This window comes from Elephantulus edwardii, unplaced genomic scaffold (assembly GCF_000299155.1).
Source record: "Elephantulus edwardii isolate Elephantulus edwardi_28Jun2011 unplaced genomic scaffold, EleEdw1.0 scaffold00076, whole genome shotgun sequence".
Classification (NCBI taxonomy): domain Eukaryota; kingdom Metazoa; phylum Chordata; class Mammalia; order Macroscelidea; family Macroscelididae; genus Elephantulus; species Elephantulus edwardii.
The window spans coordinates 5,068,933-5,081,979 of record NW_006399826.1 but is presented as its reverse complement, the minus strand read 5'-3'; the positions used below and the strand labels follow the sequence as shown (position 1 = coordinate 5,081,979).

The 13,047-nt window shown below is 51.7% G+C and overlaps 1 protein-coding gene across 13 annotated transcripts in view; it reads left to right on the top strand.

Annotated features, from left to right (window-relative positions):
• The window catches only part of CELF4 (CUGBP, Elav-like family member 4), a 356,428-nt gene that overhangs the window by 318,074 nt on the left and 25,307 nt on the right, over positions 1 to 13,047 (top strand). For 6 of the 13 annotated variants that reach the window (XM_006889207.1, XM_006889206.1, XM_006889201.1 and 3 more), the window contains exons 4-7: positions 10,116 to 10,244; positions 10,863 to 10,942; positions 11,272 to 11,415; positions 12,587 to 12,734. In XM_006889207.1, the coding sequence (XP_006889269.1) occupies positions 10,116 to 10,244; positions 10,863 to 10,942; positions 11,272 to 11,415; positions 12,587 to 12,734 (501 nt within the window). Of the gene's footprint in view, positions 1 to 10,115; positions 10,245 to 10,862; positions 10,943 to 11,271; positions 11,422 to 12,586; positions 12,735 to 13,047 lie in introns of all 13 variants that reach the window. The other 7 variants (XM_006889199.1, XM_006889204.1, XM_006889203.1 and 4 more) reach the window with 3 other exon arrangements.

The window sequence follows — 13,047 nt, the reverse complement described above, 5'->3', positions numbered from 1 at the left end:
CTACAAACGGTACAAATCCACCAGCTCTTGCTGCATGGGAGAAAGACGGGCAGTTTCCTCCCCTGAAGCACACTGCCTCTTTACACCCGATAGAGAGTCAACTATGAATGCATTTTTCATCTGTCCGACAACACTGCCATTTTCATTACTACTGTGGCCCCAACCATCTCTTGGTGGTGAGTGAATTGGAGCCCTGGTTGAGGCAGCTGGTGTTGACAGGTCTGAGGACAACCCCGAGACTCTGTGAAGGACCTAGGGTGACATAGACCAGTGGTCCTTAAGGTCCCACAGAGGAGCTGACAAGTTCTGTGAATTAGGGAGAAAGGTCCATCAAGGGAGGGCCTGGCAAGCACGTGGGGCACTGAACTCACATCAGAATCAAAACAGACGCCCAGTCTTGCCTTTCTAAGAGGCTGGCAGGAAAAGGATAGATGGTAGAATAAAACAAAGACATACAGGTTATGTGAGCAAATACAGTCAGAAGGGAACAAGAAGGGTGAGGGACATAATTTTAATTTGTGTGATCAGAAAGCCTTGTTCAAGGGGTGACATTTGGTGAAAGACTTGCAGGAGGTGAGGAAAGGGGCTCTGCAGATAACTAGGAGAAGAGTTCTGAGAGGACCAGCTATTCAGATAGATGCACAGCAGAGGGATCATGTAAGAAGTGTTCTCAGGACAGTGTGGACAGAGACAAGGAGGCAGCACGTCAAAGGGTGTCTTGAGCAGTCCAGGTGTTCAGGGGTCTTTTGAAAGCTGGGCATCCAGGACCTTGTTCTCAAGTGATTCCTGGCCCTGGTGGGGTTTGGAAACCCAAAGACAGGCTCTGTCTTGCACGTTGGGTGGAGTAGACTGCAGAGGTCAGGATGGAAGCTGGGGAACATCTGGGAGGTCACTGTCAAGGCCAGGAAGGGACACGGAGCAAAGGAGGAGGGGTTGAAGCGGGATTCTGAAGTGTTTGGAAGGCAAAGTGTTGAAGGAATGAAAATGCCCCCCACCCTCCAGCTGCAGTTCTCCGGCCTCCTCCCACTTCTAACTTCAAACAGCGCTGGTCCCCGAGGGAAGCGAGCACATCAAGGCCTGGCCCCGCCTCCCTGGGGGCCAGGGGCTGAGGGTCCTCATTTGCATCCCAGCGGAGCGGGAGCCACGTCCCGGCCCTGGCCCCTCCCCAGCCTCCTCAGCCTTTGATCTGGTTTGATGTCTCTTTCAGCCTTCTTCCCGGGCAGGAAAGCTTTTATCCTCAGAAGGCAGCCCCTACCCAGCTGCCTTTCTTCAGTTCTGTCACACTGGTGGGGGCGAAGGTGGGGAGAGTCACTTCCCTCCTGGGTCATTAGGACCCTCTGGGGCCCAGACTGTAACCCTGTGGAGGGATACAAACCTGGGCCGTGATTCTGAGGTGCGGGAGAGATACAGAGTACTGTCCCTAACCTACCTGGACGCTGGGTAGTTGTTGGAATAGGGGTGCATCCCCGGCCTGGTCTATGGCCTCTCCTATTTGTAAGTTGCGATGCCTGCAGCCGGCCTTGGGGCTAGCCTAGGAGAGAAGGTCGTAGTCCAGGGTCTGGATGAGCAGACAGCTTTGAACACTGCAGATTTAGCTTGGATGTAGATCCAAGAGGGTCAGTTTGCTCCCTGCATGTCCCTTAGACATCTCGGGAGCTGGAATGGCCAGGGTGGGGAGGGGAGAAGTGAGGAAACACTTAGAGGTGCACAGTGTCGCTCTGGGGGAAGTGATTACTGCCCAGGATCAAACCAAGAGGGCCTTCTGGAGGAGGAGGCTGGTGTGAACTCCCGACTCTGCTTTCTTCAGCTGACCTGGGAGTATGGTTTTGTTCAGTTTGAGACCTTGGAGAGGGGTCACAGACACATCCCTTGGAGGGGGTGGTATTCCCATCCAAGCAGCTGGTGGGTGTCATTAGCTTCCTGAAGACAGTGCTTTCTGTGTGAGCAGTGGTGAAAGTTTAAGCGGCAACAATGTCCGGGCACTCCAGTGGTGTTGTCCACAGGGAGCTGCAGTGCGAACCCAGAGGCTATGCCTCTCTGGCCTCTTGAGATATTTACAGCCTTGGGAACGCAATGGAGGGTCAATTATGAATCGACTCCAATGCACCAGCAATGAGAGGGAGAGAGGGTGCTGTTGTGATGTGCTGTGAGTCACTGTTGACTCACACTAACCCCCTGTGACAACACAGAACTAACTGTCTCACGGGTTATCTAGGCTGCCATCTGGATAGGACAGCATAAGCGGGGCTTTCTCCCACGAAGCAGCTTCGAACCAAGAGTTAACAGCCAAAGGATTAACCACTGCATCACCAGGGTCATACTGTTTGTGTTGATGGTTGCTGTAGAGTTAGAAATGACCCATAGCTGACCCCCTGGTGGGTTTTCAGAGGCAGTTAATTGTGGGAGATTGTTCATCCTTCTCCCAGAGTAGCGGGTGACTTCGAACTGCATGCCTTTGGATTTCAGTGCAGCTTCTTGCAACAAGGGCCACCAGAGCTACATATTGAGAATTCGTTCTGACTCTGTGCTGTACTAAAATCCTCACACACCTAGCACTTTGGAACCTCACAATAGCCCTAAGTGGTGGGTGCTATTAGCCACCCTCCACGATGAAGAAATCGAGGCCCAGAGAGGGCATATGAGTTATCTGAGGTTGCACAGCCCGTAAGAGGTAGAAAAGCAAGACTTGCCAACACTTGTGTCTTTGGTTTTCATTACGGTCTGGAGGATTTCAGCCGGCCATCTGGAAGGCCTGGTCCCCTTCTAGCTAAATGTCTTCTTCATCCAGAAAATAATGTGAGGGAGAAATGGCCATTCTTCCACCCTCAGATTCCCTGCTGGGGACCCCAGAGTCTTCTCCAGAGAGGGCGGGTGGACCTGGGATCCAGGAGGTACCTTTCTCGGGAGGGAACTGGCCTCAAAGACCCAAGAGGCTCCTGCATGTGATGACCCCATGGTCTGGCTTCCTGGATCCCAGGAAGGAACAGAGAGGCAAATCTGGGGGCTCCTAGGCCTCTGTCCTTCGCATTCACAGTGACAAAGTCTCCAGAAGCAGAGAGAAGCTTCCCCCAGAATCACTGCATTTTTCTCCCCATTTGCCCTTGGGTCCTTCTGGAAGCATCTCCTGCTGACTTGGCCCTGCATCCCTACACACACCCTGCCAGACCCCTGCCATCTCCCCGTGGCCGCTCTGCACACCGCACCCGCCATCCCAGTCTCAGGGTTCCCCCAGCTAACACCCTCCTCCCACAGCAGCTGGAGGGCAGGGAATAGTAAAAGTCTATTGCGGCAATAAAAGGCATTAACCATCTGAACACTCATCCTCAGTGCCCCAGCAGCCGTCTATCCTTAAGCAGGAAATATTGTTTAATGCCGATGGTAATGAGCGAATCAAATTTTGAAAATTAAACAGGAATTTGAGCATTAGAGCCAGGGCATCGGCATTTGGCAAGCCAACTGGCTCCGCTGCCACCAGCCTCCTCCCTCCTCAGGGAGTCACTAGTCCTACACGCAAGATGCTCTCCGGTGGCTGGAGGGGGCCCTCAGGCACAGCCCTCAGGGGCAGCCCGGTGCCTCAGTTCCAAGTGCAGGCATTGCTTCTTCGCTCTCTGGGTTTGCTTTTGAAATGCAAATCTTTGCAGACGGAGCCCCCTCTGCTGCCCTAAAGCCCTGAGTGGAGGAGCTCCAAATTCTTTATCTCCCCCCAGAGGGGGATCCAAGGAAGTTTGAGATCCAGGCAGCCAGTGTCCCTGCCTCTTCATAAGCCACTCTGGCTTCCCAGGGAGGCTCACGCACACTTTATAGGTTAAGAAACCTAAGCTTGGAATTGGATTGAGGTCCTATGAAAATGAAAGATTTCTAAGACCGGAGGAACAGATGTGTGTGTTGGGATGGGGGGAGCAAGCAGGGGATCCCAGGAATGGCAGACTTCTCTGGGGACCCCCTGCAAGCTGCAAGCTGTGTTCCAGGCAGAGCCACCAGAGAGCATATGGAAGGGAACCAAAGGGTCCTCTTCCTCAACTAGACTCAAAATAGGATGAGGTCCTGGAGCCCCTGTTTCCTCTTCTGGCCATTGTACCTGAAGCCCGTTTCCTCCAGGAAGCCTCCAGGATGCAGCACCTTCTCTTCCACCTGGTCACTCCCCTTTCTGTCCCAAGCTGCTGGACTGAAGAGCAGGCCTTCCTCACAGAAAACACCCGGGGCTCATAATTCAAAGCACTTTTCTGAGTCACCCACCTCCCCTCTGGGCCACTGAGTAGAAACCCAGATTGGCATCTAAAGCTCATCTCACACCCCTCTGTTCAGCCGAGTGTTACAGGCACGCAGTAAAAGCACATAAACAAAAGCTCATTGCCATCAAGTTGATTCTCAAAGCAGCCCTGCAGGACAGAGAAGAGCTGCTCCAAATGCTATAAATCTCTAGCAGAAGCAGACTGCTTCCTCCTTCTCCTTTGGTGGGCTCAAAGCCCTGACCTTTAGGTTAGCAGCCAAACACTTTAACTACAGCCCTTCAACCCTTGCTGAGTAAGTGATGAGGAAATAGGCTGTATGGGAGGCCAGATGCTCTGATCCAGCCACTCCTGGCACAGAACTGAGAACTTGTCCCATTCACTTTTGTCAGCTTTCCTTGCTCCTAGGACCATAGAGAGCAGGTATAGATTATATCCTCTTTCCCATGGTGGTGGGATATCTAGGTGTAGGGAGCCCAGCTCCTCTCTGAGATCTGGGGCAAGGCTTCACCTTGAAACCACCTCCTGGCACTCAACCATGCTGGGGACAGTGTCACTCTCCTCCTCCCCAAGCCCAGGTGTCCCTTCTACCTGCAGAACCAAGCACTCATCGTTTAAGGGAGCAGTGGTGGTAGCCAGGGTGAAACCCTTGATGTTATCCAGAATCCAGTCTACAAATCCAGTTTGCTCTGGGCAGGACATGTCATTTATGGGGACACCACATAAAAACTGTACCAGCCTTCATCTTGTTGGGAGATCTGTTTACTTGGGATGGCATGTGTCTGATGTAGATGTCAGTTCCAGCTACGAGAGCCCACTTTTGGTGACTGCTGTAGAGACAGTGCTTGGGGAAGTGTCTGCCAGAGAGAAGGTGATGAGCAAACACTTGTTGAGTGACTGCATGCAGTGAGCATGTGCCCCCAATACCTGACCAAGTCAGATCACACCAGTGAGGCCATAGCACCCCAATTCATCTACTCAAAAGATGGTAACTGTTGTTCTTGTCATTAGTGTGGGACTTGGAATCTCTTGTTGGGATCCTCACAAAAACTTAAACCTCAATGGCATCTACGAGCTGGTTCCAACTCACAGTAGCTCTCTATTGGGTTTCCAAGTCTGTAAATCTTAACGGAAGGAGATGCCCATCTCTCTCCCTCAGAGGCCTTGGTGAATTCCAAACACCAGAGGTGTGTGGCCTTTTGGTGCAGTACAACACCCTCCAGGCTACATCACCAGAGCTCCCTGCTGTTGTTACATACCATTGAGTCGGGACCTACTCTTACCTGACACTCCAGTCGGTTTTCAGAAGCTGTAGATCACACAGGAAGAGATCTGTCCATCTTTTTTCCTGAGGATTTGAACCACAAGACTCTTGGGTTGGTGGCTAACCCCTTACCACTAAGCCATCAGATCTCCCTATCCAGGGTTCCTTTGCAACTATTATATGAGCGAGTTGCCACTGAGCTGATTCTGATTTGTAGCAACCCTTTTAGTTTTGCAGAGTAGAAGTGTTCCACTGGATATTGAAGGCTATGGCCAGACCTCTGAGTGGGTCTGATCAACTAACCTTTCCATTAGTAGCTCAGTGCTTAACTAGCTGCCTCACTTAGGAACTACCCCGTGGGAGAAAGGCCTAACTTAGGACCATTCTATCAGTTCAAAAAAGGAGGTGCTGGGAAACAAAGAAACTTGAGTTTGATGCGGCGGATGTGGCCAGGAAGAAGGAGATCCTCTCACCTACTCAGTGTCCTGTGCTCTCAAAGACAATGTTAACTGTCCTATGCTCTTAAACATGCTCCCTCCATGACAAAACCCAACCAGAATGAAATGAATGAAAACTGGACACAGTGGAGGATCCCAGGAAACACATACTAACAGGCAGTTTGAGCTTCAAACCCACGGCCATCAAGTTGACTCAGATTCAACCCTCCAGTGGATTTCAAGTCTGTAAATTTTTATGGAAGACTGCACACCCCTCTCTCTCTCTCAAGGATGTGCTGGTGAACTTGAACCTCCAACCTTCTTATTAGCAGGCTAACACGTAACCAGAGCTCCCTGTTGTTAGGTGCCATCGACTATTACTCACAGCGAATCTATGAACAAGAGATCTGAGCCTTGCCTTATCCTGCATCTTCTTGCTCTCTGGGATGCTCACAAGCCCGTTGAGCTAGTCGCTGTCACTACTTTGTTGACGGACTTCCTTTCCTTCTCTGACCCTCCACCTTTCCCAGCATGATTTCTCTCCAAGGACTATTTCCTCCTGATTCAGCCCAGAATAAGTGAGACAATCTCTACACCATCTTTGCCTTCAAGGAGTGCTCTGGTTCCACTTACTTCAAGACAGAGCTCCTTGCTGTTACGTGCCATGGAGGCAAGTACAACTCATTGTGACACAATGGAGAATGGCTTTGACGTTGCCCTATCCTGAGAAAATCTAACTATCAGACTCACCTGGCTCCATTGCCACAAGGCACTGTGTCAGCCCATCTCATCCAGCTTCTTCCTCTCCTGAGCTGACCTTCTACCCTTCCAAGCATGATGCCATTCTCCAAAGACTGGTCCCTCCGACAACATACCCAAAGTATTTGAGGAGGAGTTTCAAAATCCTCACCTCCAAGGTACGGTTTCACCCTCTTCAGGACAGACCTATGTGTTCTTTCAGCAGTCTGTGGTATGTCCAGTATTCTCCACATAATTCTAAGGCATTGATTCTTCTTCTATTGTCCTTATTCATTTTCCAGCTCTCAAATGGACAGCAAGCAATTTAGCAACAGAGCTCCTTGTTGTTGTTGTTGTTGTTGTTGTTATGTGCCGTCGAGTCGCTTGTGACTCATAGCGACCCTATGTACAACAGCCCTAAACCCTGCTCTATCCTGTGCCATTCTCACTGACTCTGACACTCCCATCCCGATTACCCCAGTCACTGAATCAATCCACCTCATAGAGGGTCTTCCTCTTTTGTGCCATCCCTCTACCCTCCCAAGCATGATGTCCCTCTCCAAGGACCTCTTCCCCCTTACAACATGTCCAAAGTATGTCAGACGAAGCCTCAGAGCTCCTTAGGCAGGATAAATCCAATAATACTTCCTGGAGGAAGTGAATCTAGTCTTGCAGCCGTCAGGAAAGGTAAAATTGATTGGGGTCTCTGGAGAAGTCTGTAAGGGTCAAGAAAGGGAAAGCCTGACCCCCTATACAGACCAGCAGGGGGCGTGGGGGGAGGGCTAAAAAGGAAGGGCTCAGGCCTAGAACCGATAACTTCCCAGAAGTGAGACTTCATTAGAAGGCTTTAGAGGGAAAAGGGGGGTAAAAGCAAACCCAAACAAAACCCAAACACAAAACTTGCAAAAGAGAAGTGGCTGGATTAAAAGGCACGTGTGGATGAATTTTAATGCAATCAGAAAGCTGTCATAATGATAATAAAGGAATATATTCAGACTTCAGGAGAAGAGAAGGTCCCACTCCGGTCCTAGCATTTAAAATCAGGCGCAAGCGGAAGAGGTGCCTTGTCTGTCCTGCCCTCACTCCTTCCAAAGGCACAAATAGCATTTTTAAGCAGGAAGGCCTGGCATTAGCAGGGGGGCACTTATTTATATCTTTTTTTTAAAATCTCATTTAGTCAAGAGCCTTTTATAAGGACCCCCACCCCCATCCTTGGCCTAGCCTGGAAAGGTGAATTTCAATTACTGTATTCCACCAGGGCTTTAAAAGCTCCCTTTTCACTTCAAGTAAAGCTCGGCTTATAGGAGTCAAATACAAGGCTTTCCCTCCCTGCACTCTCTTCTTTCTCTTTTCTGTCCTTTCCCTCCGCCATTCATTTCTACTCTTTCAGGTCTCCTGCCCTTTTCTCTCTTTCAGCGCCTTCTTCTAATTCCTCCCACACCTCTTTAGCCTGTCTCCAGCCTTTCCCTTTCTCCTGCTTTTCCAGTTTTCTTCCTTGGCCTGATAGATCTTGCCTAAGGCCCTGTAATGGGATGGGAATGTACCCCAAAGCCTACGCAGCCCAGGAAACCTCCCAAGCTTGTGCAGCTCCAGGCTCCAGAGTTTTGTGAAAGCTAGGCAGTGACGAGAATGGTTATCCATAGTGGACAGTGAAGCTCCCCAATTAAAACAAGCTTGGAAGCAAGAGTGGCATCCACTTCTATAATAGCTTGCCTCTGGAGAAAGGACGAAAGTTATATAGGAGGTGTCCAGGACTTTCGTTTATAGGGTCGCTATGACTCACCTGCAACTTGACGGCACTTAACAACAACAACAACAACAGGCAGTGACAAATCACTATGTTCCATAGAGGGAGCCCAGGTGGTCCAGTTGGTAAAGACTTGTGCTGCCATCCCAAAGGCAAACCACCCCAAAGGCAAAGGGCTTGGATCCACCAGCCACTATGTGAGAGAAAGAAGAGTATCCTCATCCTGTGTGGTTTACCAGCCTCTGAAAATCCACCGGAGGGTCAGCTGAGTTGGCTCTAACTCAACAGCAATAAGTGAGTGATGCTTTTCAGTGGTTGCTTTTTCAACTGCCAGGCCTTCCTTCTGAGGCACCTTGATTAGCTAGCATCTGTTCACACCACACAGGGAACCTGCTCCAGAGTAAGCAAGTATCTGCCAAAAAAGAGAGCCAGATGGAAGCTGATCCCTGCTTGGGTTGTCTCTGCCATGACTTCTGTAATTCTCTATTGATTAAAGCAGTGCTAAGTTCCACCTAGAAGAGGCTAGAATGTCAACCTCTTCTGTGGGTGGGAGAAGTGAAAAATGTGTCTAGTTTTCATCATAAGAAAGTACAGGCTGTCACAAATTAATAAAATCCATCTGATCTCTCTGGCACTGGGCATACAGTTACTGCAGTGCGGCACTTGGACCTCATCACAGGGCTGGGAACCTAACTGATAGGTGTCATGGAGTATGACTAATAGTGACCACACCGACTGTCCTGTCCTAAGCCATTCTCACAATCTTTGGCACACCCAATCCCATTGCCACTGTCACTGTGTCGACTCACCTGGTCAAGGTGTTGTTAGGTGTTATCAAGTCAACTATGACTCATGGGAACCCTATGAACAAGAGATTGGAACCTTCCCCTATCTGGTGAATCTGGAAGCTCCACAAAAGTGTCTGGGCTAAATTTTGCAACAGGAACACATAAGCGTGGTCAGTGAGGGGAGGATCTACATGGAGGTAAAAATGTGAGAGAGAAGGAAAGGAAGTGTGCTCATGGGAACAGCACAAGTCATTTATTCATAGCTGCTTGTTCATTGCACAGCTCTGTGCTGAGGGCCTACTGTGTGTCAGCACAAAGGCCTGTCTTTCCCCTCAGGGGTTAACTGTGAAGGGTCGGTTCTAGACAGAGGCCAACTACACAGGCAGAACAGCCCTTGGAAAGTCGGATCCTAGAGGCATCATGGTGAGGATGTGTAAGGATTTGGAAAGGTGAATATAAGCTGAGACCAAAAGGAAGACAAGTCAGTTTTGTGATGGGGAGATGGAGACGCTCTAGCCAAGTGCCAACAGCGTATACAAAGGCCCTGGGTGGCCACCTCCCCCAGCTGCCACGGTGAGCACCTCTCAGGGCCTGAGCCAGGACAGTACTTGTCCACGAACCCGTGTGAATTCCCCAGCTGAGCAACCAGACCGATTGGTTGTGCTGCGCTTGCGCCCGGCTATCTACAGGCAGGAGGAGGTTAGAGGCCGCGATCCTCTGGACCCAAGCTGCCCTTTGCTCCACTCCCCTCGCTTCTCCCTCTCCCTGCAGCGTTCCTTCTCCCTCTAACTCCTCTGCCCACCTTCCCTTTCCTCGCCTCCTCCCTCCCCTCCGGCGTGCTCTCCTCTCCCAGGTCGTCTCCCCATGCTGCCTGGCTTTGACCCGGGTAAGCATCTCCTAATTTTGTTCCAGAAGATAGAAAACTCTTCGTGGGCATGCTCAACAAGCAGCAGTCCGAGGACGACGTGCGCCGCCTCTTCGAGGCCTTTGGGAACATTGAGGAGTGCACCATCCTGCGCGGGCCCGACGGCAACAGCAAGGGTGTGTGTGGAGCGGACGGGCGAGGGAGGGCAGGAGGCGGGGCGTGGGGATAGGAGGCGGAGCGTGGGACAGGAGGCGGGGCAAAGGAGGGCAGAAAGGCACGGACAAGTAGGAGGCGGGGCGTGAAGGGGCAGGAGGCGGGGCTTGGGCAGGAGGCGGAGCAAAGGAGGGCAGAAGGCACAAACAAGTAGAAGGTGTGGCTTGGGGCAGGAGGCGGGGCGCTGGCAGATAGGAGGCGGGGCTTGAAGGAGCAGGAGGCGGGGCACAGACTAGTAGGAGGCGGGACATGATTGATAGGAGGCGGGGCGTGAGTGCCTAGGAGGCGGGGCCAGGCCTGATTGAGAACTGAACCTTTAGCACTGGGGCAGATGAGATCAGAACTGGAATAAGGATAAGGACATCTGCAAGCCTGACAGGGAGATTTAAAGGTGCTTTTTAGTCTCTCGAACCATCCAGTCTTTCAAGCTCTCTCTGATTCTCCCTGTCTCTCTCAATCTCTATGCCTATCCCTTTTAACTTTACCTGGGATGCTCCCACTCGCCCTCCCCACCCTAATGCCCTGACCTGCACCCTCTTCTGGGTCCACGGGCTGTGGCTCAACCTCTCTGGTCCCCACAGGGTGTGCTTTTGTGAAGTACTCCTCCCACGCCGAGGCTCAAGCGGCCATCAATGCCCTGCACGGCAGCCAGACCATGCCGGTGAGTGAGACCCCCTCCCTGGGTGGGAGTAGGGGCGACAGTGAGATTGAGCCAATCAGTGCTGGCGGGCCCTGCCTGCCCTGGGGGTGATAATTTATAACAGCCTCTGAAACTGGAAAGCACTCCCTTTACCCTTTAGTGCAGACAGGAGCACAGAGCGCCAGAATTTTTTTTTTTAAACTGGCCCGTTGTCTCTTGGGAGACCAGAGAGGCAAGGCAAAGACAGCTGTCTCCTCTCCACCCATCTCCAGTAGGCCCTGAAGTTGGGTACCAGCACAGCCTGGGGGCAGAGATAGGGATGCACGGTTTCATTTCCTTCCCGGTTGCAGGGAGCTTCGTCCAGTCTGGTGGTCAAGTTCGCAGACACCGACAAGGAGCGCACGATGCGGCGAATGCAGCAGATGGCTGGCCAGATGGGCATGTTCAACCCTATGGCCATCCCGTTTGGGGCCTATGGCGCCTATGCACAGGCAGTAAGTGTGGCGGGCAGCAGACAGAAGGGAGGGACTTCAGTCCTCAAATCCACACCCCTGGCCGTTCCCTGAGAGCCCAGAGACCAGGATGCATGTGGGGGGAGTGCTGTTCGGGCTGCATCACGTGCTCAGGGGCCAGGAATAAATCTAGGAAGTGGGAAGGGATTGAAAAGGAGGGGCCAGTTGGGGGCGGGGGGTGGGGGCTCTGGAGGACAGGGGTTGATGTCCAGGTTCTTAAAAAGGGATGGAACACGATGGAAGTCCTCTGAGTGAGGCCAGCAGGGTGGATTACTGGGCTTTCCTGACCCAAATCAGTGCTGAACCCTAGAAAGACTGATTGGGGTCAGGAGTGTCAGGCCTTCTTAGGATACCCTTCCGTGAGAGTTCCCATTCACCGAGGGCCTTCTGGTCACCCCTGGTCACACACCTGTAAGGAGTCCCTAACCGTTCCCACCCACACCATTCCTGAGATTTCCCAGGCCCTTCCTTAAGGCTCCGACTCACCATCCTTCTGCCCATTCTTCCAGTATCTCCCTCGAGCTCTCTCATATTTGTATCCACAGCATTCACCCCTTCAGGGATGGCCCTGAACTGAACCAGGCCTCACGTTATCTCGCTGCACCAGGGTCCAGCCCAACTAGTTTGAATTCCCTCTTTTCACCTTAGTGAGAAAGTCCTAGTCTGTGAAGTTTCACCTAGTCCATGTGTTTCCCGGCACAGTCAGCAAAGCTCCAAGTTAGAACTGTTTTGGTCAAAAGTTCCTGCAGATTGCTTCTACAGAGGCTCATCCGGCCTGTCTCAGGGTTCTAGGTGTTGCATCCTCACAGCGAACCTGTGTTACACAGGGTTAGCCAGCATCAATGGAGGGAATCCCCCTCCCCTCACTTCCTCCAACAAGAGTAGAGTCCAAAGACCATTGCTTTTAACTATAATCATCGCTGAAGGGAGGTGTTCTCTAATAGCCACTGAGGACTATTGGGCAGGAATGGGAAGGAGTGGGCGAGGGGAAGTGCATGGGGTTTTCTGGGGATGAGGCAGAGAGCTAAGTCTAGGCTCCCTGGGGTTCAGGACCTGGGAAGCTGGTCTCCAGGAAAGGAGCTTCCCTTCTCCCTGGTGGGGAGGGCTGTCTCTTTGGAAGCACGTGGTATTTTTTCCACTCCCTCTGCCCCAGCTGATGCAGCAGCAAGCAGCCCTCATGGCCTCAGTAGCACAAGGTGGCTACCTGAACCCCATGGCTGCCTTCGCCGCCGCCCAGATGCAACAGATGGCAGCACTCAACATGAACGGCCTGGCAGCCGCTCCCATGACCCCAACCTCAGGTGAGCTGATGGGGTCTGGCCAAGAGTAACTGTGTTTAAACTGGGTCTTTGGCCAATTGGAGCTGCTAGTGGGAAAAGAGTACATGGTGTGTAGGACTAACCAGGCCTGTCACTCTGGAACTTTATCTCCATAATGTTCTAATCTCTGGGGACACAGGGGCGAGGGGATGTGACTTCTATGAAGCCTATGGCATGATTAAAGAGTGCTGAACATTTCGCTCAAGTTGTTTAGCCATGTCAAAGAACAATTCGGCTTGATCTCTGTTAATGGTAAATATCTGGAAAAACTGAAATGGAAATGTCTGCCTGGGAA